We start from the raw sequence: 26,348 nt of genomic DNA, 5'->3' as shown, positions 1-26,348 counted from the left end.
TCTGCGTGCAAAGGCCCACATTTCTGGAAAGAGATCAGAAAAGCCAGCCACTTGGCTGGTTTTCCTTTTACATGCTTCTCCTAGGGTCCTGGCTTTCTTTTGTCTCTTAAGTACAACACATGGTCCTCTCTCAGCATGACCCACTTGGAGAACCAGTTCTCAGGCAAATAGACTATTGCTCAGGCCATACTGCACTGTGGGCCATGTGACTAATATTTTCCCGCCAAGCCAAGTGTTCCAACTAGAACCAAAGTACATACTTTGCCACTCTAACCTTTTACTACATTGTGCTAGGAATTGCCCAATAAATATACTACAAAAAAAGAATGAGAATTAAAAAAGAATGACTGAAGTCAAATCTCCATCTCCTAGGGAATTCTGCTGAGGGAGTGATGGAGACAAGGCCAGGACTGAGAAACACATACCTGGTTTTACTGTCACATTCACATAGCCTTCCCCATGGGCATTTTGACCATCTACAATCACTTTGAATTCATACAGGCCTGGAGTGAGCTGCACAAGTGAGAGAAGATCTTTTAGACAATCACAAAGAACAGCGATTACATTTAAAATAACACATATATCTGAACTTTCCTATGCTGATGCTTGCACTCTCCTCTTCTTGCACTGTTTCCAAAATGGAGAAAGCAAACTTGCTGAAGAGATGAAACAATGAATTATAAACGAAAAAAACATAGCTTTTAATGTGAATCTTATTACTAGCTGACTCTCAAACAACAGAAGGGATTTCAATATCTCTGTACTCCCATTTTCTTTGCAGAAGAACTATTAAGGGCCCAATCATCCAACTTTACAGAATTATGAAATTAAAACAATCATCTCTGCAAAGAAAAACATTTTGTAAAAATATCAAATAGCTCCCAAATATCTAAATATTTTTCCCTCTTGATTTCCACTAACTGTATAAACATAACATAAAAGAAAAAAACACCCACAATCCCACTGTCCTAACACATCAATTTATCATATTTCTCTTATTTCTTTCCAATCCTTGACCACATGCAAAAAATAGTTTTAAACAGTTCATTTGTTCAACAAACATTTATTGAGAACCAAGTACATATCAGTCATTGTCCTAGGCGTAGAGTTTGGAGATGAGTAAGATAAGGTCCCTACCTTTAAGGAACTCCTATTTCAATGGTATTCAGGGCCCAGGTAAAATCAAGGTGCGTATCAAACTTTTAATTTTTCTTCTTTCCATTCATTTAGCATGAACACTTTCCCCATTATAAGAGTCTTTTTAGTAGTCATTTTAATGGCTACAGACTAGTACATGAATAAATGTGCCATAATTCACATAAGCATTCCACGTTGTTGGATATTTGAGTCATTCCCAAATTTTTACTATTATAACTAATGCTGTGATGAACATCTTTCAGGCAAATGGGGTTTTTTCCTTCTGTGGAATTATCTTCTTTGGGTAAATGCTAACTGACTCCATATAGCGTTTTTGACTACTTCCTTCTTCCTGCAATGCTCTCCTTCCCTGGATTTCACTTCTCTGCCCACTCCTCATTTCTTTCAGTTTCCTCTCTCTTTCATACCTTTAATGACAGTGTTCCCCAAGAGTCCAATCACAACTCGTTTATTTCTTCACTCTACACACGCTCTCTGGATGATCTCATCTACTACCATGGCTTCAACTGTCATCTATTTGAGGGTGGTGTGCAAATTTATCTCTCCACCCAAGACTTGTATACAGATCTCTGGGCCCTCACACCCCCAGCTATTTACTGGACACCTCCACTCAAGTGCTTCACAGGTACCTCAAACTCACTCTGTCCAAAAACGAATTAGTCATCTGCAAACCTCCCCCAACTCTCCTCTCTTTCTGTGCTCCTCATTTTAGTGAATATCACCACAATCACATCAACATCCGCGCAGGTGCCTAAGCCAAAGGCTAGAATTATCCTAGACTTCTCTTCCCCAACACCTCCACCCAATTCATTGATCACCAAGTCAAATCAAGTCAACCTCCATTATATTTCTCAAATCCACTCACTTCTCTCCATTCACACTGCCCTCACCTTAGTTTTTAACCATTCATCACAGCACAGTTGTTAAAAGCATCCGCATCAGAGACAGAAAGTTCCAGGTCAAATCTACCATTTAATATCTTTGTGAACTTTCACCAAATCACTCTATTTTTCCAATTTTTAGTTTTGTCATTTGTAAAACAGATGTTAACATTACAGTTTGGGGTTGTTATGAAGATTAAATGAAATAATTGCATAAAACAACAGCACTGTGTCTGGCACATGATATGAGCTCAATAGGTGGTTTTTAAGTTTTATTTTATTTATTTAGTTTTTTTACTCAGACGATTATCATCTCATACCTACATTTTTCAACACGTTCCTCATTGGTCTGCAGTCAGGGTGATCCTTCTAAAGTGAAAATCTGAACACGTCTTTCTCCTGCTTAAAATCTTTCAAAGGCTCTATATTCCCTCCGGATAAGATTCAAAGTCCTAACTCTGCCATACGATGCTCTGTGCAATCTGGCCCTTGCATCTCTCTAACTTACTTGTGCTACTGCTCTTCTCATACCATAGGGTCTGGTCAAGTTGAACCACATATAATTCCCTTCTTCCCACATTTTCTCTCTAATATTTGGCCCAGTGGTCATATTACTTCCTCTGCTTAGGGTATTATCACTCTATCCTTTACCTGGTAAGTTAGTCATCTTTCACAACCTAACTAGGCAAACTGTAAGAAATCTACTCTAACTCCTCAGGGCTTCAAGACTCCCTGCACTGACCTAGTGTATCCTCTGTTATAACACCTGCTTCCGGTCAGTGTCACCTACTAGACTCTATTGTCCTTCAATATTAGGACTGTGATTAATTCACTGGTACGTCCCCAATGCCTGCCACATAACTACTATACAATGAACTGTTGTTGAAAGAATGAATGAATGAATGAGATTGTTTGGCCAAAGAATATGAACATTTTTATGGCTCTTAATAACTAAACTGAATCCCAAAAAAGACTGAGCCAATTTACACAGTCATGTGGCCACAAATAACCTAGCTTATCTCCCAAATTCTAAAATCCTTATGTTACCCTTAAAAGCTGTTTAGGGTATATTTTCAGCTATCACCACCATGCTTATACAGTCTTCTCAACATAAATGAAAATCTGAGAATCATATACTAACAAATACTGGATGTCAGCCAGTCACACTTTTGGAGGATTCAGTTCCAAAAGATTGTTCCCGACTTAAGTGTGGACAAAAAAATCCAACAGTATACATTTTGGGAAATGGTCAACACCTCTACCCCAGCCCTGAAAATGACAGGAGGCAAATTCACCTTGGATAGTTTGAGGATCTGGGAATGTTTCCCTTCCATTTCTCCACTGTAGTCTTTAGGATGAGTAATCAGCTGCCAGTCGTAGGTGTAGGTTTCTCCTATAAAAGGGCAGTTACAAAAATCATGAAAACACACACCTACACACAAAGAGGGCAGCCAGACAGCCTGCCAATAACAAACCTCTTCTAAATCTTGACAAGGCCTTTGTTTTTTAGATCTCACCCTAAAGCCTCTAGGGAAACCAAATGTTCTGTTGAAAGGGTGGATTCTGCTGACTCAGCCACAGTCAGGGCTTCTTCCACTCTCCCAGCGATGCTCATTCCTGCCCCATACCCACCCTTCTCAAGGCCAATCCCCCCTCAAAATACCAGGGATGCTCATGGCATCCCAGTGAAGATACATGTCCTACCCACCACTGCAGATGAACTCATTGGGAACAAAGGCCATTTTCTTGCAAAACTTCTCCTGCAACAAAGCACGGCAACGACTTCTAAATAACATGGTTCAAAAATAGCTTTTTACAGAGTGCTCACAATGCTCGTCTCACTGAGGTCATCACACCCTGGTGAGTTAAAAGAGCTACTTCCTTCCTGCTGAGCTAAATAACACACTGCAGAAGATGGTAGGGATGGCCCATTTAAAACAGGCCCCACTGAAATTAATTAAGATCAAATGAAGCATTAAATGGTCCTCATTTGTAGCTTAGACTGTATGACTGGGGAAGGCAAGGATAGAATCCTTTATCTAACGGAATCCCTCCCCAGTAAAAGTGGTTTTAATTTTGGGGGGAACAAAATGCATTTCTTGGCTAGGGAAGGGTAGGATTTGGTAGAAAGGCTTAGTTTAAGTGACTACTCAAAAGGAAAAAATAAAAGGAAAAAAAGAAACCTCAAACTTAGAAGAGAATGGTATTCTTTTTCTTGTTTCATGAGTTCAAAAGTTAAAGTTAACACATAGAATCTAATTCTTAGATAGCCTTCATCTTAAGGCCGATTTTATTTCATAAGCTTGAGATATAAGATCGAGTACTCTTCCTTCCTCCCCAAAATACTAGTTTTGTTATGGCCAGTTGTCAGCCCCAGGCAGCTCTCACCAGTCTATCCATGGAAGGTAGGTTAGGTGAGGAGCAGGAAAGCAGCAGCAGCAGTAGGACTGGTGCCGAGATGACATTTCTTCCAACTATAGTTGGAAATTCTTTTCCACACAGAAAACAGACTCACACTAGCCTGGGAACTGACAATTTTATAATATCTAAGGCTAGCAACACAAATTTCAAAAAAGGACAATATTCCTAGGACAGAAAAGCTCAGGGGATGAATTATGCCTTACAGCCAGAAATTTGCCCAAAGGTAAGAACAACTGAGTATAGGTCTGTTAGACAGAATGCTAGTTTTAATGATTTAGGTTAGTGGTTTTCAAACTGTGCCTCTGAACCCAAGAGGGATCCTGAGAGCTGCTGTCACAGGATATGAGGGGGGATGGAGAGCAGGCAGAGCTGCTCCCGTCTCATGATCCCCAAACTTTGAAAGTTTGAAACCATCCATCTCATGTATCTGATAAGGGCTGAAGAACTTGGGAAGAGGAGAGTTGAAGAGAATCTGTTTCTCAACTGATGTGTTTTGAAATACTGATCTACAAGGTGATATTAACTTACTGAAATATACATGCAAATAGGGATTAGAAAAGAAAATACAGTAGAGCCCAGCATATCTTTCACAAAAGAGTTGAAGCAATCACAGCTCAAGGCAGTTCTTTCCTCACCTCCGTCTTCAAAGGCCAACAAATCCATTCACCTTAACTAACCACTAGAGGAGAAAAGGAAAAAGCTCTCTAGAGGAAGGTGGAATGAATTGACAAGAAAACCTCAATTTGAGGGCAGAAATATAGAACAGAGAGGGCGTTTCAGTTCTGTTAAAGTACTTTTTGCATAAATATACTAGTTGCTATTACGCCTAGAAATTAGGAATACTGTATTAGAAATGTGTGTACCTAAAATGGAAGGACTCCATTTAGAATAGAGTACGGCATTCTACTTGACTAACCTTATAATGAGAGTAACAGAAACCCAATGCAATCCTTTTGCATCAAAGTATGCTTCACTTCATGTCATAGATAATCTTAAGGTACTAAACATATGTGCTTATAAGTTAAACTTTGGTATATTAACATATACTTCAAAGGTGACAGGGATGCTCATCTTACAAAAGTTTTCTTAAAAAATGAATTAATCATTCCCTATTTATATATTTTATAAATTTGAATTTTGTATATCACACTGGAATTGTCTTTTTTTTTTTTAAGTTTTAAATCTATGTTAGCAGCGGTCTTGAATAACTTCTCTCTAAGTTCTGCATCTGCTATTTACTAGTTTGGGCAAAACAAACAGACAAACCTGTTTCAGCTTCTTCCTCTTCTAAATGAGTATAATACAACTTACATTTAATGAGCAGCAGCTGTGTGCTAGGCACTGACGTAGATGCCTTATATACCATTTCATTTTGCTCTTAAAGTAATCTTATGAAGTAGGAATTATTATCCTCATTTTACTGAGAAAGAAATGGAAACTCAGAGAAGTTAAATAATTTGCTTAAAATCATTCAGCTAATGACTGGCTGAGCTGGGATCTGAATCCAGGCTTGACAACAAAAGTCTATGATCTCAAACATTATAGTATATTGCCTCTCGTATCACATAAATATTTGTGCATGCACCTGCTATCTCCTATTCTCACAGGACTGTTGCAGTGAGTAAATGAGTTAAGGTATTTAAATAGCATTATAAATTAAAACAGTAGTTACCCAAATGAAAGGGAATGTTTTACCTTTAAGCGGTTCTGGGAGAACATATGCATTTAACTGAACTTCATTCTTAGGCAGGGTTATCTGGACACTGTCTCCAGCAGAGACCACCAGTTCCTTTATAACTGGAACAAGGAAAATATACAAGAGATAAGAAATTAGGCCCAGACCATCTCATTCCCCTCCTTCCTTTTGTGGTCAAATTTCCTTTATGAACAATATTCAGCCACTGCCTTTATTTCCTCATTATTTATCCTCTCTAATCCCTGAAATTTGATTCTGCCCCCACTTTTCCATTGAAAAGAATCTTTGGGGGTCATCAACGAACTGCTTCTTAGTAAATTAAATAGCTGCTTCTCACCCTCATCCTTCACCTCTGTGGCATCTCATTCTGCTGACTAGCTCCATCTTAAAACTCTTGGTTAGCATGACGCCATATTATTCTACTTTTCTTCCTTTCTCTTTGAGTTTTTCTCTACTGTATTTTAACTATGGTCTGTTCCTAAGCCCTCCTAAACTACTTTCCACAGAGTTCAATTCTGTTTCAAGGATCACCTTTATGCTGATAAATAATTTGCTAATAAAATACATATATACAGTTGTTAGAAGGAAAGACAAGTGTCATGTCACAAGGCCAACCTTAATTTCTTTCCATTCCAGTTTCCATAACCATAGACTTAGATTACTCCAAGAATCTTAATTGGTCTTCCCTCTGCTAGCTCTCCCCACTCTAATCCATTCTGTCTTCCTAAAACACGCATCACCATTAATTTTTCTAAAATACCCACTTATCATGTTACTGTCCTACTTAAGACCCTGACTCCCACACCATGTTAAAGACCAAACTCCTAACCTGGCATTAGAGAACCACTATCATCTGATCACACCATCTCACCCTTCCTACCCAGTTCTGCCTCTAGTTATATTAATCTTCCCTCTTGTACCCCATAGAAGCCATGGTCTACTCTTGAGGACTTGGTAAAAGCTATTTCCTTCAATTGGAGTGTTTACCTGCCTTTCTTTATTCCAAATACAGTGCTTTGTTTCTAGCTTAAAGCCAGTCTTCTCTCCAAGAAATCTTCCCAGATCATTTCAGTTCAAACTGATCTACTTTAGCATTTTTGGAACACCCACATTAGCAAATAGCTATATACTATCTTTATACTATTCACTAGCTATCTCAGGTATATCAGAGTTTCTCAACCACGGCACCATTGACATTTTGGACCAGATTATTCTTTGTTGTAGGGGAACTGTTCTGCGTACAGTAAGACGTTTAGCAGTATCCCTGGCCTCTACCCACTAGATGCCAGTAGCACCCCTCCTCCATAGTTATAACAACCAAAAATGTTTGCAGGTTGTTGAGAACCACTGATTATATAAATCTTCTTTCTCTGACAATAATTGTTCATTTGGTATGAGACCTAGGGACTAGAAGAGCTTAAAGCAAACAACTGGCTGGTCCAGCCATAATTCAAGACTGGGAGGTGAGAAGGGCTTCCTAGAAAAATATGAAATTTGAGATGTGTCTGTCTGCTTGGGAACATTGCACTTGGGGAGAAATGAAACCATCCTTTATGGAAGCTTCAGCATTTAGACACTCCAGGAAGTGGAATCAGAATTCTCTGAAGTGATTTTCAAAAGAAAGAAAGAAACTATGATACTCAGAGATTGTATAATGGACAAAAATACAGAGCAACTCAAACTCTTCACAATTACACCAAAACTTACAGAAATTCTGTCTGAATACAAAAATTACTTTGGTGCCTCAGGATTGAAGCCCTAAAATTTCATGTTATAGTACCACCAAAGGAGACTCTAGGAAATTAAAAGTTGGCAAAATTTTGTTTTCACTGGCTTTGCTTCACCCTGTTGACTTTTTCAGGGGATAAAGATCAACTTGGTTTCCTTGATTAACTATTTCCTCCTAACTCCTTAGAACAGCACCCGTGATGCGCAGACTTGTTGTTAAGGCAACACTTTATGTATAACTCTCCTTCCTATGGGTTACTTTAAAAATAAAGATGCTGTGAAAATCAGAGAGATAAATACCTGACCTACAATCAGCCTTTCAGATCCAACTCTTTTTTCCCAGTAGCCTCCGTTGGCTTGATTCCTTGAACATTACTTATTTGAATCCTGTGCCTTTAAGTTCCAGGCACAGTGGAATCTGGCTCTGGGAAAATGAGCCTCACAAATTCCCATAGGCTGGAGCCTGTTGAGAAAAGGATTGAGAGCCCTAGGTCCTACGATTACAGGGACAGGGTTATTTTTTCTCTAACCTACAGTATTCAAAAGTCATGTCTCCCTCCTTTCTTTCCACTAAAAGAGAACACTTTGATCAAATGCTCTAGGTTCCCATCCTATCTCCCAGGGCAGAATCAAAGGGCCTCACCTGGGTATGGTGCTGAGGTGCTCTGGAAAGAGGCCTGGGGGCTGGGGGTAGCATAACTGTAGGAGGGAGCCACAGGCAGAGGGCTAGCAATGTGGATTTTCCCCGGGCTTTTTACTTGCTGAGTACTAGGCGTGGTGCCGGGATCCTCTGATGTCTCAGGTTGGACTGATACATTCTTTGACCAACCAGCAATCTCTGCAGTCAGGTCTATGGTTAAGGGATTGGAAATTGTGACTGCCTTGTGGACCTAAAAAAATGCAAAAGTTCATTTGAGTAGGCAAAAGTTACACAGCCAGTTTTTTAGGTTATGTCTCAAGAAATAATTGCATGCTAAATGTTTTTTTAAAAATGCAAAACTGTCAAAAATACTAAAGAAACTAATTTCACCACCCAAACTCATGTTAAAATGTTAATATAAATCTTCCCAATCTTTTTGTCTTTACAAAGAGTTTTGCTTAAAACAAAATAGTAATAATTATACTATGTATACTTTTATCTTCTTTTCTCACTTGACATTTATATTTAATCTTTCTACAAATACTTATTGAGCACTTATTATGGAACAGGTCTTGTGGATCCAAAATATTTAAAAAAAAACATAATCACTGGGCTCAACCACCAGTACACAATCTAGAGGGAGAGAACTGAAAACACAATAAGCCAAACGGTAAATATAACTATAAAAGTTATGATGAACCAAAGGAACACAATCTTAGGGTACTTAACTCCTCTCTTTTGGAGAGAGGGAGCAACTGAAGAAGGATTGTTTAAATAAATAAAGGCTTCCTGGAGGAAGAGAGTCTTGAGCTGAATTTTAAAGGGTAAACAAAGGGCTGAGAGGAAAGATGAATATAGGCACAAGAAATGAGGTTAACATGGCGTGTGTCGGGAACTGAGAGTCATAAGCAAAGTGAGAAGCAGGAAGTAATGGAATATGAGCTGGAAAGACAGTCAAGGGGCAGACTAAAGAACACATTATAGGGGCCGGCCCGGTGGCGCAGTGGTTAAGTTCGCACGTTCTGCTTCAGCGGCCCGGGATTTGCCGGTTCCGATCCCGGTGCGGACACGGCACCACTTGGCAAGCCATGCTGTGGCAGGCGTCCCATCTATAAGGTAGACAAAGATGGGCACTGATGTTAGTTCAGGGCCAGTCTTCCTCAGCGAAAAGAGGAGGATTGGCAGCAGATGCTAGCTCAGGGCTAATCTTCCTCAAAAAAAGAATACGTTATATGCTACTTTAAGGAACCAGGTAATTGCTAGCAATTAAAAGGTTGTATGCAGGAAGGGACAAGGTCAAGTTTCTGTCTTAAATGGATCATTCAGGTTGCTGCATAGTGTATGGGTTTGAAGAAATAAGACAACAGCAGGAATACCACTTAGGAGGGTATTCTATTTATCCAAACGAGAAATGATGCATGGCTAAACAAGGATAGCAGTATGGATTTTTTTAAAGAACTTAACTGAAGTGAAATTTACATAAAATAAATTGCACACATTTGAAGTGTATAGGTCAAAGAGTTTTGACAAATGTATACACCCATGTAACTACAATCAAGAGAGAGAACATTTCTATCAGCCCCAAAAGCTGGTTCACACTCCTTTGCAGTAAATTCCTGCCTCCACCCTCAGGCTTAGGCAACCACTGATTTGTTTTCTGTCACCATTAATTAGTTTGGGTTTTCTTATAAAAGGGTCATATACGTAGTATTTTTGTTTCCGGCTTCTTTCACTCAACATAAAACATAAAAAATGCTTTTAAGATTCATCCATGCTATTGTGTGTATCAGTAGTTCATTCCTTTTTATTACCGAGTAGTATATCATTACAGAGATATACCAAAATTTATTTATCCATTCATCTATTGATGGAGATTTAAGTTGTTTTCAGTTTTCAGCTCTTATAAATAAAGCTGCTATAAGTGTTTGAATACAAATGTTTCTGTAAATATATGTTTCAATTTATCTTGGGTAAATACTTAGAAGGAGAATTGCTGGTTACACACAAGTGTATGTTTAACTTTATAAGAAACTGTGGACTGTTTGGTCCAAAGTGGCTGCACCATTTTGCATTTCCACCAGCAAAATATGAGAGTTCCAGTAGCTCCACAACTTCTTCAATACTTTGTATTTTTGGTCTTTTTACTTTTTATCATTCTGATGATATCTGACTGTGATTTAATTTGCATTTTCCTGATGACTAATGAGGCTGAACATCTTTTCATGTGTTTATTGGCCAGTCACATATTTTCTTTGATGAAGTTTATTCAAATCTTTGTTGGTTTTTTTTACAACTTTATTCAGGTATAATTGACATATAATAAACTTAACATATTTAAAGTGTAGGATTTGATAAATTTTGACATATGTGTATACCTATGAAACTATCACCACAATCAAGACAATGAACATATCCATCAGTTCCAAAGATTCCTCATGTTCCTTTATAATCCTTTCTCCCCACCAACATCCTTAAGCAATCATTGCTCTGCTTCCTATCATCATAGTTTCATTGTTTGCATTTTCTAGAATTTTACATAAATTGAATCCAGAAAATTGTATGTAATTTTTTCTGGTCTGGCTTCTTTCACTCAGCAAAATTATTTTACTATTCATCCATGTTGCTGTGGATATCAATAGTTCTTTCCTTATGATTGCTGAGTAATATTCTATTGTATGAATATACCACAATTTGGACCTATGGGTTGATTCCAGTTTTTGGCTATGACAAATTGAGTTGCTAGAAATGTTCCTCTATAAGTCTTTGTATGGGCGTATCCTTTTATTTCCCTTGGGTAAATATCTACAAGTAGAAAGCCTGGTCATATGGAAGATGTACTTTTAACTTTTTAAAACACTGCTAGGCCATTTTGTAAAGTCCTGTGCCACTGTACAGGCCCACCACCAGTGTGAGCGTTCCAGGTGTTCTCCAACCTTGCCAGAATTTGGTGTGGGAAGTCTTTTGAATTTGAGCCATTATCGAGGTGTGCAGTAGCATCTTATTGTGGTTTTAATTTGCATTTTCATAATGATTAATGATGTTGAGCATCTTTTCATGTACTTATTGTGCATTTGTATATCTTCTTTGGTGGGCTATCTGTTCAAATCTTTGCTTTGTTATTAGTTTTCTAATTAAGTTACAAGAGCTCTTTATATATTCTAGAAACAAGTCCTTTGTTGGGTACTTTGCAAATATATGTGGCTTGCCTTCTCATTTTCCTTAATGGTGTCTTTTAAATAGCAAAAGTTTGTAATTTTGATGAGCTCCAATTTATCAATTTTTTCTTTTATGGCTCATGCTTTTAATGACTTATTTATTTACTTACTGACAAGATCTCAAAAATGTTCTCCTGTGTTTTCTTCTACAAGTTTTATAGTTTTAACTCATAAATTTAGGTCTATGATCCATTCTGAGCTAACTTTTCTGTACGGTGTGAGGTAAGGGTCAAGGTTCATGTTCTTCCATATCACTAAACAACTGTTCCAGCACCATTTATTGAAAAGAGTTATCCTTTCCCCACCGAATTGCCTTGGTACATCAATTGACCATATTTGTGTGGTTCTATTTCTGGACTCTATTCTGTTTCACTGATGTAGTCTATCTTTATGCCAATACCACTGCTTTAATGCAGCTTTATAATAAGTCTTAAAAGTTAGATAGTTTAAGTCCTCCAACGTGGTTGTTCATTTTCAAAATCATTTTGATCGTTCTAAGTCCCAATCCATGAACATGGCTATATTGGTCTCCTAGGGCTGCCATGACGAACTACCACAAACTCGGTGGCTTAAAACAACAGAAATTTGTTCTCTCACAGCACTGGGGCCAGCAGTCCACAATCAAAGCACTGGCACAGGCCCTCTGAAGGCTTTCGAGGAGAATCCTCTTAGAGCTCCCAGAGGCTCTTAGCATCCTTGGCTTGTGGCTGTTAACATAACTCCAATCTCTGTCTCCATCTTCATATGGCCTTCTTCCTTGTGTCTCTAAATCTCCCTCTCCTTCTTCTTGTAAAGACACCAGCAATTGGATTTAGGGCCCACCCTAAATACAGGATAATTTCATTTCAAGATCCTTAACTACATCGACAAAGATCCTCTCCCCAAATAAGGTCATATACTGAGGTTCCGGGGGGACACGATTTTGGAGGGGACACTATTCAATCCATTTTAATGGTATATCTCTCCATTTACTTAGTTCTTTAATTTCTCTCAGCAGTGTTTCATAGTTTTCAATATATAGCTCAGTATATGTGCAAATATTTTGTTAAATTTATCCCTAAGTATTTCATGTTTTTGGGTGCTATAATACAGTTTTTAAAACTGCAATTCCCAATTATTCATTGCTAATATATAAACACAATTGATCTTTGAATATTGATCTTATATCCTGCAAGCTTGCCAAATTCACTTAACCAGTTGCTTTTACGTGCATTCCTTGGAATTTTCTAGGTACATGATTATATCTTCTGTGAATAAAGGCAGTTTTGCTTCTTCATTTCCAATCTGTATTCCTTTAATCTCTTTTTTTGCGTTATCACATTGGCTAGGATCTCCAGCACAATGTTGAATAAAAGCAGTTAGAGCTGATATTTGTTGAGTAATTGTCATCACATTTTCCTTGAAATCTTTAAACATAGATTCCTTTAATTTTTAAGCACTTTTTTTTTGGCAGGGAAAGTTTCACCCTGAGTTAATATCTGTTGCCAATCCTTCCTCTTTCTTTTTCCTTCTCCCCAAAGCCCCAAACATGATTGTATATCCTAGTTGTAAGTCCTTCTAGTTCTTCTATGTGAGCTGCCACCACAGCATGGCAACTGACAGACAACTGGTGTGGTTCTGCGACCAGAAAATGAACCTGGGCCACCAAAGTGGACAGCATAGAACTTCAACCACTAGGCCATCAGGTCTGGCTCTTGAGCACATTTTTAATAGCTGCATTGAAGTCTTTGCTAAATCTGACAGCTGAGTCCACTCAGAATTCAGTTCTATTGATCACTTTTTTTCTCTCAGTGTGGGTCACATTTTCTTGATTCTTTTTTGCGTGTCTCATAACATCTGGTTGAAAACTGGAAATTTTAAATAATATATTGCAGGAACTCTGGATTCTGTTTTATTTTTCTGATGGGCTGCTGGTTATTTTTAGTAACTTCCCGGTACTTAAACTACAGAATCTGACGCCCCCACAGTATGTTGCCATTGATATCTCTGCTCAGTTTTTTTTTATTCCAGTTTTTATTTTAGCCCAGCTTCCTAGGCATCACACCTGTATCTGCATAGTTTGGCAGTCAGCCAATAATTTGGCCAGCGGTCACTCAAATACTTCGAGCCCATAAAGCTTCACCTCTGCCAATCCATCCGTGTGTTGCTTGGGGAACTGCATTCAAAGTAGCAGCCAATCCTCAAGTCTCCCTTGACTTTTACTTTTTACCAGGCTCTCTTGGGTCTCTCTTTCATGTGCAGGTAGTTTCTCAGTCATCTGTAGAGCTTATCTCAGCCCTTCTATGGCTTTCTTATTTTCAGGATCTTCCTATTAAGTTTCCAGCAGGTCCACCACTTACCCCAACTGGCATTGCAACCTCGGGCTAGAAAAGCTGTGGATTCTCTCTATTAATTCCCAATCAAGTTTGCCACTTTTAGTTGTGCGTTTTCACCCTCTGCCCCAAATTAAGTCCAACCCCTCTGGCAGAAAAGTTACTAGTTTTCATGTCCAGCCACACACTGGTAAAACTACATTTCTCGTCACCTGAGCTGCGGTGATGGAGGTAGGGACAGATGGCTAGGCCCCAGGAAGCAGACTACAGACTCCCACTGTACTTGCTCAAAGCATTACCAGCTTTTCAAGAATAAATGCTTCTCACTTTGCCTCTGCCTCCATTATATTTCTAATGGCCTGAAATATTTGGTTTCGACAATGTTGTCCAGTTTTATACTTGTTTTTTACAATGAGAAAATTATGTACCCCTTTATGATACCATAAGTGGAAGTTCTCTTCTTTCCATTTTCCCATTTTTAAAATTGCTTACATTTCTCTTTTGAAATTCCTTAACTGTTCACTCACTAAAACCATTTCCCTTTAATTTCCTTTAGTTCTCTGAACATACTTTGAAGTCTTTGACTACTAACTCCAACATCTGAGTCAAGCTGGAGACAGTTTCTATTGACTGCTTTTTTCTGAGTATGAGTACTCTTTCCTATTCCTTTGCATGTCTAGTAATTTTGTTTGAATACTGGACATTCTAGCTACCAGTTGTAGTAACTCTGGATTCTACTTTGTTTTCCTTGGGATTGTGATTGTTTGGGGGTTTTATTCCTAATAGGCAAGTAACTTATCTGGACTTAAACTTTAGACTTTGCTTCCCCTGCAATGTGCAGCAACTGATACCTCTGTGTAATTCTTGCAGCTACTTTTTTAGCCTGGTCCCCTGCAGGTCTTCTTGGGTAATCTAATAACTGGCCAAGAACTTGGCCACAGATTATACTCAGATTTGGGGCCTGCTCTCACTGTGCTTTCTTTACTTCTGGAGATCACTCCCCAATTTTTCAGCCCTAGACTCTGTCCTCTGACAGCTCAAGTCAATAAGACTTCAGATTTCTGCCACCTGAGATACACATGGTTGGGAACAGTGTAGTTGAGCGGTTCAGCCAGGGATTTTAGTAGATTTTATAGTCAGGTTATGAGTTTCACCCTCTTCTGTGATTTTCTTACTTTCAAAGGCACTTCCCCTCAAATATCTACATAATTTTTCTATTCTGAACTCTGTTCTTTGCCACCATAAGAAAGTAAGGCTGAGGTTTTTCTCTGCCACCTTCCTCTACTTTAGGGATTGATGAATACCCTCAGGCAAATTTTTCAAAGCTGCAAACTCACAATTTTTATCACTTTTAGTTGCTGTTTTTCAAAAGTAAACTCTCCTCTAGGTTCTGTCTGCTTTTGGATCCTTTCCAGTTTCTTTAAATACATTTTTTACATATTTTATAATTATTTTCTGTGGGAGGGTTCAGGAGAGCACTTTACTCTCCCACCATTACTGGAAATTCCCCCTATGGGACAGATTTTAAAATATTAAGGATCTAATATTTCTGAAGCTGAGATGTATCTGGGGCTTGGGGAAAAGAAGCTAAGATGACTCCATCTTTCTAGCTTGAGTAAGGGACTAACTATAGTGGTATCAAAAAACTAAAGGAGCAGCTTTAAGAAAATAACAGGCAAGTTATGGTTTAGACATATTGAATCTGAAGTACCTCTGGGAAATTCAAATAGAGACCCACACTTGGAATTAAGTTCCCAAAGATAGTAGTGAAGCCATGGGAGTAAATGAGCTTGCCCAAGAAGAGCATGTAAGTAAAGGAAACAGAGCCTTGAAAATAGAATACTTGGGAATACTAAGGGTTAAGATGTGAGCAGACAAAATGACCCACAAAACTGACTAAGAAGGAATGGTCAAATAGAAGGAAAAGAATCAGGAAAGTGTGCTATAACAAGAAAGAAAGGACAATTGCAACCAATATGAAATAATGCAGAGAGATCTAATCAGATAAGGACTCAAAAGAATACACTACACTCGGCAATTGTCAGGTTACAGGTGACCCTGGCAAGAGCAGCTTGGAAACCAAATTCCACAGGGCTGAGGATTAAATACAAGTGAATGAAAAAGCGAAAGCAAGTGTAGGCTACCTCAGAAATTTTGAGATGAAAAGGAAAAGAGAGCAATGTAAGAGTAACTAAAGATGCAAGGGGACAAGATCAAGGACATATATGGAAGGAATGAATTTGAACAATAAGCATCATATTCTCAGACTTCTGTCTGAGACGATGATAAAGCTTAGGCTATTGCACAAACATTTAGGAGAGCATCTGGGCCCTATCTGGGTAAGTGGATACCAGAGAAGGATTCCTAGAAGAAGTAAAGCCTGGGGCGAGTCTCAAAGAACACGTAGTAGTTAGGCAGGTAAATGCCAAAAGGTTTAAAAAAAGAAAAAGACACAAAACATGGTGGACTTTTGCTTCTGGTCAAGATGAAGTAATAGGGACCAGATTTTTATCCTCCCATCTGAAACAATTGAAAAAACAGACAAAATATATGAAACAACAACACTTAAGACACTGGACATTGGGTAATGAAAAAAAGCAATCCCTAAGAGAAAAAAAACTAGATGAATCCTAAGAGTGCCCCAACTTACTGTCTAGAGAAATTTCTAGGCCACGGCACAGGAAGAGAAAATCCAGGCAGAAACTGGCAGTACCCCTGAGTTGAAGAAATGTAACTAAAAGTATAGGAGAGAAGAGAGCTGCACAGAGACAGAATTCTGAAAATCTGCAGAGGATGCTCTAAAGTATTCAACTGAGTACTGATCATCTCATGCATGTGTGGAAACTACTCAAGGTCAGAGAAGGAACTACCCAAAGGATTACAAGGGACAGTACCCAGAGTTCACATGGGCTAGGAATAATACCTATTCCAAAAAGCCAGAATGGAAAACTTCATAATTCATGGGACATCAGTTAAGAGTACTAATAAAGGTCTTGCCTCAGCAGTGGGGAAAAATTAATGCCAGATTCAATGCAGCTCTGGGCCCACATAACAAAGCTTAAAAGTAAGACTCAAAAGGATTAAATTGTTTTCAAATAATTTAACTACATCCCAGAATAAAGCTCAAGAATACTTATAGTGATACAAAAGTATCCAGAACTCAACTAGGAAAATACCTGGTACCCAATCAAACATTACCAGACATGCAAAGAAGCAAGAAAATAAATCCTGTAAGGAGGAAAAATATCAATTAATTAAAACTAATCCAGAAATAACATAGATGACAGAACTGGTAGATGAGGATATTAAAATAATTATTATGATTGTATTCCATATGCTCAAGAAGCTACAGGAAGATTGCATATATTAAGTAGAGACGTAGAAGATTGAAAAAAAAAAAAAACCCAACTCAAGCTTCTGGAAGATGAATACTACAATATCTAAGATGAAAAATACCCTGTAGAGATTTAATGGCAGAGTAGACAACGCAGAAGAAAAGATTAACTTTAAGATATATCAATAGAAACTATTCAAAATAAAACACACAGAGAAAAAAGACTGAAAAGAAATGAACAGAGCATCAGCAAACTGTAGAACAAATTCAAGTGGCCAAATACGTTCCTAATTGGAGTTCTCAAAGGAAGAGGGGACAGAAAATTTTTGAAGAAATAATGGTCAATAATTTCCAAATTAGATGAAAACTATAAACCCACATTTGAACCCAGATTTGAGAAGTTCAACAAGCTCCAAACACAAGAAACATAAAGAAAACTACACCTATAAATAACATAATCAAATTGCTTAAAACAGTGATAAAGAGAAAATTTTAAAAGTAGCCAGAGAAAAAAGCCACATTATGTATAGAAGAACAAATATAAAAATTACAGCAGATTTCTCAACAGAAACAATGCAAGCTACCAGATGTTGCCACAATACCTTTAAAGAACTGAAAGCAAAGAAATAAAAAAACCCAAGCCTGCCGATTTAGATTTACTTAAACAGTGAAAGGGTTTTTTAAAGATAAAGGTGAAATACGGACTTTTCAGACCTACAAAAGTTGAAAGAATTCATCACTACAAACTTACACTACAAGAAATGATAAAGGAAGTCCTTCAAGACAAAGAAAGATCATATCAGACGGAAACCTGGATCTACACAAAGTAATGAAGAGCACTAAAAACAGCAACTAACTGAGTATATATTTTTTCTTATTATTTAAATCTCATTAAGAGATAACTGACTCTTTAAAGCAAAAATAATAACAATATACTGTGGAGTTTACAACATATGTAGAAGTAAAATGTATGACAACAATAGCATAAAGGCCAGAAGAGAAAATGGAAGCATACTCTTGTAAGGTGCTTATACTATACACGAACCAGTAAAATATCATTTGAAGGTAGTCGTTGATAAGCTAAAGATGTATACTACAAACTCTATAGCAACCAGCAAAACTATATAACAAAGAATTATAATTATGCATTAATTTTTTTACTGCTGCTGTAAAAAATTACCACACACTTAGCAGCTTAAACCATACAAATTTATTATCTTACAGTTCTGTAGGATAGAAATCCAACTCAGATCTCAATGGGCTAAAATCAAGGGGCTGGCACAGCTCTGTTCCTTTTTGGATGCTGTAGGAGAGGATCCGTTTCCTTGCCTTTTCCAGTTTCTAGAGGCACCCAGCTTCCTTGGCTCATTGTCTCCTTCCTCCATTTTCAAAGCAAGCAATGTTACATCTCTCTCTGGCTTTCTTCCATAGTTACGTCTTCCTCTTCCACTTTTAAGGACTATTGTAATTAAATTGGGCCTGCCCAGAAAATGCAGCATAATCTCCCTATTTTAAGAGCCGTTGTCTAACAACCTTAATCCCATCTGCAACGCTAATTCCTCTTTGCCATGTAACATAACCTATGCACAGGTTCCTGGGATGAGGGCATTGACATCCTTGGGAGGGGCCATCACTCTGCCCACCACAACTAATGAGTCAACATTAGGAGGTAAAATGGAAATAACAAATACTCAACTAATTCAAAGGAAAGCTTAAAAATAAGGATAAAATGAACAAAGAACACATGAGACAAACAGCAAATAAATACTAAGTTGGTAGATTCGAATCCAATCACATCAAAAATGACATTAAATGGTCTAAACACTCCAATTAATTGGCAGCGATGGTCAGACTGGATAAAAAACAAAATCCAGCTATATGCAGTCTATAAAAAATCCACTTTAAACATAAAGACACAAATAGGTTAAAGGTAAAAGGATGTAAAAACATGTATTATGCTAATACTAACCAAAAGAAAGCCTGACAAAACAAATTTCAGGGCAAAGAATATTGCCAGAGATAAAGAAGATAACCTTATGATGACACAGGGGTCAATTCATCAAGAAGCAATAACAAACCTAAACACCTATGCATCTAATAATAGAACTTCAAAGTACCTGAAGCAAAAGCTAATCTAACAGTAAGGAGAAATAGATGTATGCACAAACATAGTGTCACATTGCATCACCTCTCTAAAGAACTGACAGAAATTAACAGAGAATAAGTCAGGATATAGAAGGTCAAGTTGACATTTATAAAACACGCACCCAACAATAATAGGATACATATTCTTTTCAAGCGCACATCGAACATTTACCAGAGTAGACTATATTCTGAGCCATAAAGCAAGTCTCAATAAATTTAAAAGAATTCAAGTCATACAATGTTCACTGGCTAAAATGGCATCAAATTACCAATCAATAATAAAAGAATATCTGGAAAATCCCTCCAAATATTTGGAAACTACAGAGCATACTTCTAAATAACCCATGGGTCAAAGGAGAAGTCAAAAGGAAAATTTAAAAATATTTTGAACTGAATGAAACTGTAAATACAAAATATCAAAATTTGTTGGATGCAGCTAAAACAGTACATGGAGAAATTTATAGCACTAAATGCCTATGTTAGAAAAGAAGGAAGTCTCAAATCAATGACTTTAGATTACACTTTAAGAAACTAGAAAAAGAAGAACAAAAGAATTCCAAATTAAGAAGGAGAAATCAAATAATAAAGATTACAGCAGAAATCAACAAACTAGAAAAACAACAGAGAAAAATGAATGAAACCAATGACTGTCTTTGAGGAAATCTAGCCAGTCTGATCAGGCGGAGAAAGAAGGAGAAGGAGGGAGGGAATGGAAGGAAGGAAAGTGGGAGGGACAGACGAGGAGAGAACACAAATTACCAATACCAGGAATGAGAGAGGTAACATGACTACACATTCTACAGATATTAAGGGGGCAATAAGGGAATATTGTGAACAACTTTATGACAATAAATTTGACCACTGGGATAAAACGCACAAATTCCTTGAAAGACACAATCTGCCAAAGATCACTCAAGAAGAGTTATTATAGATAAACTAAATAGCTATATATTTATTATATAAATTGAATTTGTAGTTCAAAACTTTCCTAAAAGAGGGGCTGGCCCCGTGGCCGAGTGGTTAAGCTCGCGCGCTCCGCTGCAGGCGGCCCAGTGTTTCGTCGGTTCGAATCCTGGGCGCGGACATGGCACTGCTCGTCAGACCACGCTGAGGCAGCGTCCCACATGCCACAACTAGAGGAACCCACAACGAAGAATACACAACTATGTACCGGGGGGCTTTGGGGAGAAAAAGGAAAAAAATAAAATCTTTAAAAAAAAAAAAAAAAACTTTCCTAAAAGAACTCCAGGCCCAGATGGCTTCCAGGAAATTATACTGACCATTTAAGGAATAAATAGTACCAATTCTATGCAAACTCTTCCAGGAAATTAAAGAAAAGTAAACATTTCTCAACTCATTCTATAAGGCCAGCATTACTCTGACATCAAAGTCCAAAGATATTACACGAAAAGAAAATGACAGGCTAATATTCCTTCACGAACACAGTTGCAAAAAAACATAACAGAGCTTTAGTAAACCAAATATAAAAATATATAAAAAGGATAATGCATCATAACTAAGTGGGGTTTATCCCAGGAATGCAAAGTTGGTTTAACACTCAAAATCAATCAAGTTATCCACTATATTAACACACTAAAAAAACAAACAAACGTCATATGATCATCTCTATAGACATACAAAAAGCATTTGATAAAATCCAACATGTATTCTGACACAAATTCACATCAAACTAGGAAAAGAAAGGAACTTCCTCCATCTGATAAAAGCTATCTTCAAAAGACCTACAGCTAACTCATACTTAATGGTGAAAGACTCATTTCCCCCTAAGATCAAGAATATGATAGGGATGCACACTTGCACCACTTGTATTCAATATTGTATTAGAGGTTCTAGCCAGAGCAATAGGCAAGAAAAAGAAATAAAAGACATCCAGATTGGACAAGAGGAAGTAAAATGGTCTTTATTTACAGACGATGTGATTACATATATGGAAAAATCCTACGAAATCTACAAAAAAGCTACCAGAATGAATAAGTGACTTTGGCAAGGTTTCAGGATACAAGATCAACATACAAAAAAATAACTGTATTTCTATACACTACCAACAAACAGAAATTGAATTTTTAAAAATATCAATATATAATAGCATCAAAAATATGAAATACTTATGGATAAATTTGACAGAAGATATGCAAAATCTGTACCCTGAAAACTACAACATATTGCTGAGAGAAATTAAAGACAAAAATGAAAAGACATACTGTGTTCATGGATCAGTAGACTCACTATTATTATTAGGCTATCAATTTTCTCCAAATTGATCTATAGCCCCAATATAATCTCAATCAAAATCCCAGAAGGCTTTTTAAAAAGAAATTGACAAGTTGATTCTAAAATTTATATGGAAATATAAAGGGCCTAGAGCAGCCAAAACAATTTTGATGACAAAGAACAAAGTTGTAAGATTTACATCTGATTTAAAGACTTATTACAAAGTTATAGTTACCACAACAGTGTGGTGTTGATATCAATATAAACAAATAAATCAACAGAACCAGAGCCCAGAAATAGATTCATAAACATATGGTTGACTGCTTTTCAAAAAAGGTGAAAAGCAATTCAGTGGAGAAAGGATGGAAAAAATGTGTGCTACCACAACTGAATATTCATATGCCGAAAACCAAAACTAAATCATCAATTAAAAGGAACCAGCTACTGACACATGCTCAACAAGGAAGAACATCCAAACACGCTAAGTAAAAGGAGCTAGACACAAAAGACTGCGCATTGCATGAAAAGTCCAGAAAAGGCAAATTATACAGAGAGCAGAGTAGGGGATACCTGGAGCTGGGGGTGGGAGTGGGGACGGCACAAGGGAACTTTGGGGCAAATGGGGATAAGGGTATTTTGGTGGGTGATAGAAATGTTAACAAACTGGATTGTGGTGATGATGTACAATTCTATATGTTTACTAAAATCAGTGAATTGTACACTTAAAAGCAGGGAGTGTTATAGTATAGAAATTATATCTCAATAAAGTTGTTAAAAAGATGAGTACATAATGTACGCCTCTGTTTATTTAAAAATTCCAGAAAATCTGTAATAACTTAAAGCAGATTAATGGTTGCCTGGGGATAAGGAAAGGAGCGGGAAAGACAGATTACAAAGGGACAGGAGGAAAATTTGGGGGTAAAGGACATGTCCCTTGTCTTTTTTGTGGTGACGGTTTTATGAGTATATACATAGGTCAAAGCTAATCAAGTTATACACTTTAAACGTGTACAGTTTATGATATGTCAATTAAACTTCAATAAAGCTGTTTTTAAAAAGTATGGTTTCCACAGAAAAGCAAACATTCAGTGTGGCTGGAGTGGAAAGTAGAAGAGAGTAACAAAAGAGCCATTCATGCAATCAAAAATGTATTTTTAGGGGCTGGCCCCACGGCGTAGTGGTTAAATCCGGCAGACTCCACTTCAGCAGCCCCGGTTCACAGGTTTGGATCCTGGGCGTGGACCTACACCACTCATCAAGACATGTTGAGGAGGTGATCCATATACAAAATAGAGGAAGACTGGCACAGATGCTAGCTCAGGGCTGATCTCCCTCAAGCAAAAAAAAGAAAAAGAGGAATATTGGCAATGGATGTTAGCTAAGAGCAAAGCTTCCTCACCAAAAAAACAAAAAGTATTTTTATTGGCTGCACAATGTCCACTTTCCCCTTAATAAACAGACTGCTTCCGCTTTTTTATTAAATAAACAGTGTCTCATCATTGTTTGCAAAGCTCTTTCTTTATTTAGGAATTACTGCTTTAGAATAGACTCCCAAAAGCAGAAGAGTACAAATATTTTTAAGCAAGGCAGGCAGATTTGTATTTTTAAAGAAACAGCTAGTTTATTATTTATTATTATTTATTTTTAAGGAAACAAAAAGATGATACGGAGCAAATTATTTTACTTCAGAAACTATGAAGTAATACTGAAAAAAAAATTTTTTTTTTGAGGAAGATTAGCCCTGAGCCTACTGCCAATCCTCCTCTTTTTGCTGAGGAAGACTGGCCCTGAGCTAACATCCATGCCCATCTTCCTCTACTTTATACGTGGGACGCCTACCACAGCATAGCTTTTTGCCAAGTGGTGCCATGTCTGCACCCAGGATCTGAACCAGCGAACCCCGGGCTGCTGAAGCGGAACGTACGCACTTAACTGCTGCGCCACCGGGCCAACCCCAATACTGAAAATTTTTAGGGAATGATATAGGGTTGGGGAGACTTGGGTGGAATTCCCTTGGGCAATTTTTTTGGGCACTTGACAAAAATCATAAAAACTAACCCAATTCTGCACAAACCATAAGTCATACAATCATGCCCCCAGTGCATACACCTGTTTCTTCTTCAAAGAAGTTTAGGTGAAATGATGAAAGGTTTCTATTCACATGCTCTTTCTCCATCTCTCCATTTCTCTCTCCCTCCTTTTCCTTCTCCCTGCTTCTTCCTCCCCACCCCTAGTCTGGGACTACCGGCTCCAAATCAACCAAGCCAGCCCCAGTGATTAATACCATAACTCAAGAAGACCAAAACCCCTCCATCATGAACTATTCCGTTTTGAGTAGGAGCCTGCAGGGCACACACAGGACATTCGCACTTATCCAAGTTATCTCATCACAGTCAGGTAGGGGCCCTCCTTGGGAAGACACCTGCTACTCTGATGTTTACTTAATAGCAAAGGACAATTCACAAAAATTCAGATTTCAACACATTTTGATTTGAGACACAACTGTATTAAAATAAGACAAAAACTACCATTGTCACTAACAAAATCCTACTAGAGGAAAGAGTGTCCTCCTGGGGTAGCAAAACCAGTAGGGTTTAAAGACACATCCCAAAGCGCTTCTCAGCAACTAAAGCTGACGTTGGAGAACACGGCAGGGTTTATCTCTGCAGTCAGTTACAAAGTTATGTCTTCTCAGAGTCTCCTTGGAGAAACTAAGACCACCAACGAAGGGAGAAAGGGGGAGGGATGACAGGAGTGTTAGAACTAAGAGATGGCTGTTTTTGAGACATTTTTCCCACGGTTCAAGTTCTGTCAATTAGCAAGGACCTGTTAAAGGATTCACACCAAAACCCTCATCACCTCATTTCATAAATTAACTTACAAAGTAGCCAATAAACACATCTTCAAATTCATTTCACAGAATAAAAACCAGACAAGAAGATAAAAGAACCAGGATTCTTAGGAGATTAGAGAAGAAAATGAGCAGTTATGGTGAAAAAAAAAATAAGCAAAAAGTGTTATGGTGAAAATAAAATAAGGAAAAAGTATTATGGTTCAGGCACTAATACTTCTGAAAAGGGAAAAGTACAATAGTAGGGATTTCTGCACACTCACACACAAGGAAATAGGCTGCCCAGTTTTTCTCTGGACACAATCAGCCACTCAGGTAAAATCAGAATGGCGGTGGGGGGGAGGTGGTAGGGGGGTGGGGTTCGGGGGAGTGCTCAGTGAACACATATGTACACAGACAGCACTGGAAGGGCCTAGAACACTGAGGGGTGAGAAACCCACACATATTACCCAGGTCAGAGGGCTGGAAGGGGGCCTGGGGCTAAAAAATTTTCCATGTCTGCTGCTCAGATAACTGAGAATGACAGTCTAGGGAAAACAAGGCCCTGAAGGATTCCAAACTTGTCAGAAAATAATAGCCAGAAGAATAAAGGAACCCGAGGCAAAAATCTCACAAGCCTAAAAGATTAAAGGAAAGATTTAAAAGCAAAACCCAAAAGCAAGCAACCAAGCAAAAAAATCTGAAAACAAAACCAAAACAAAACAAAAATCCAGATGAAGAGAAACAGAAGTGCTTGGTTCTGTGCTTGGTTATGCAAGGCTCTTCTCTGTTACTGCCCACATCCCACGCCTTTATCCTCTGGTAAGAGGTAAGCTCCGGCCTTATGTAGAGCCAGCACAAGCGTTTTCCTTGGTGAAAAAAGGCAGCAGAGAGGTGTCCAAGGGCTTGGCTCACTTATCCTCTCAGTCATTTGTTCCACAGATAACCACTGGCTTGTAGGGGTTGAAATGCTGTGATTATTGACTGGAAAGGGGGACATGGTGATGGCAGAAACAGGAGCACTTCAGTTTTCCTGAAGTCAAACCTTACATGTGGGGATACCTATTTGGACCTTCATTTCCTGGGCTCAAAGAGAACACTCCTTCTCCTTTCACAAAGCAGGACTGGCAGCAATTAACTGCCAGTGGCTGAACTGCTTGTACTGCAAACATTCCAGGACCCAATCAACAACCCTTCATGCTCCTCCTGCCAACAATTCAGAGGTTCACGGCATAGAAAGGATGCATTACACAAACCAAGCAGTACAAACTTCTTCCTTAAGTTGAGAAAGGGGAATAAACTGGTGACACTCCTATCCATGTTTGGAATTGCAAAAGGTCTACAATACCTGCTCTTGGATACAATATATGTATGTTTCCAAAAGAATGAAAAATGCTACTGACAAGCCAATGCCTTTGCAGCTCTACAGGCATTTCAGGCAAGACAAAAGGAATTTATGATATAATTTCTTCCCACTTTGGATGCAGAGTTGCTTGACCTACCTTAGTGAAAAGAGCACAAACTAGAAACTAGTGCTGCTAGCCAGTCATCCCCAATTAGGAGGAGAAGATCAGCAGTGTATACATTTCTCTTCCTTTCCCTAGTGCATTAAGCAGAAGCTTGAACTCCAAGTCTTCTCCTAAAAGAAATACCTACCAGTTTATTCTGAATGCACAAGGTGATCCCACCACCCTTCCAGAGCTATCCATGGCCTTCAGGATAACTATCAAGCTCCTAAGCATGGCATATAAGGTCA

The 26,348-nt window shown here is 38.1% G+C and overlaps 1 protein-coding gene across 6 annotated transcripts in view; it reads right to left on the bottom strand.

The window, feature by feature from the left end:
- The window catches only part of KIAA0319L (KIAA0319 like), a 90,184-nt gene that overhangs the window by 28,890 nt on the left and 34,946 nt on the right, over window positions 1-26,348 (bottom strand). For all 6 annotated transcript variants that reach the window (XR_006888627.1, XM_046661364.1, XM_046661362.1 and 3 more), the window contains 4 exons: window positions 8,528-8,774; window positions 6,156-6,257; window positions 3,335-3,432; window positions 426-513 (listed from right to left, as the gene is read on the bottom strand). Coding sequence is in view for 5 of the 6 variants with exons in the window: in XM_046661364.1 (XP_046517320.1) it covers window positions 426-513; window positions 3,335-3,432; window positions 6,156-6,257; window positions 8,528-8,774 (535 nt within the window). In the remaining variant the exon portion in view is untranslated. The remainder of the gene's footprint in view (window positions 1-425; window positions 514-3,334; window positions 3,433-6,155; window positions 6,258-8,527; window positions 8,775-26,348) is intronic.

The sequence above is a fragment of the Equus quagga genome, chromosome 5, assembly GCF_021613505.1.
Source record: "Equus quagga isolate Etosha38 chromosome 5, UCLA_HA_Equagga_1.0, whole genome shotgun sequence".
Lineage (NCBI taxonomy): Eukaryota > Metazoa > Chordata > Mammalia > Perissodactyla > Equidae > Equus > Equus quagga.
This window is presented reverse-complemented; position numbering and strand designations above follow the sequence as displayed.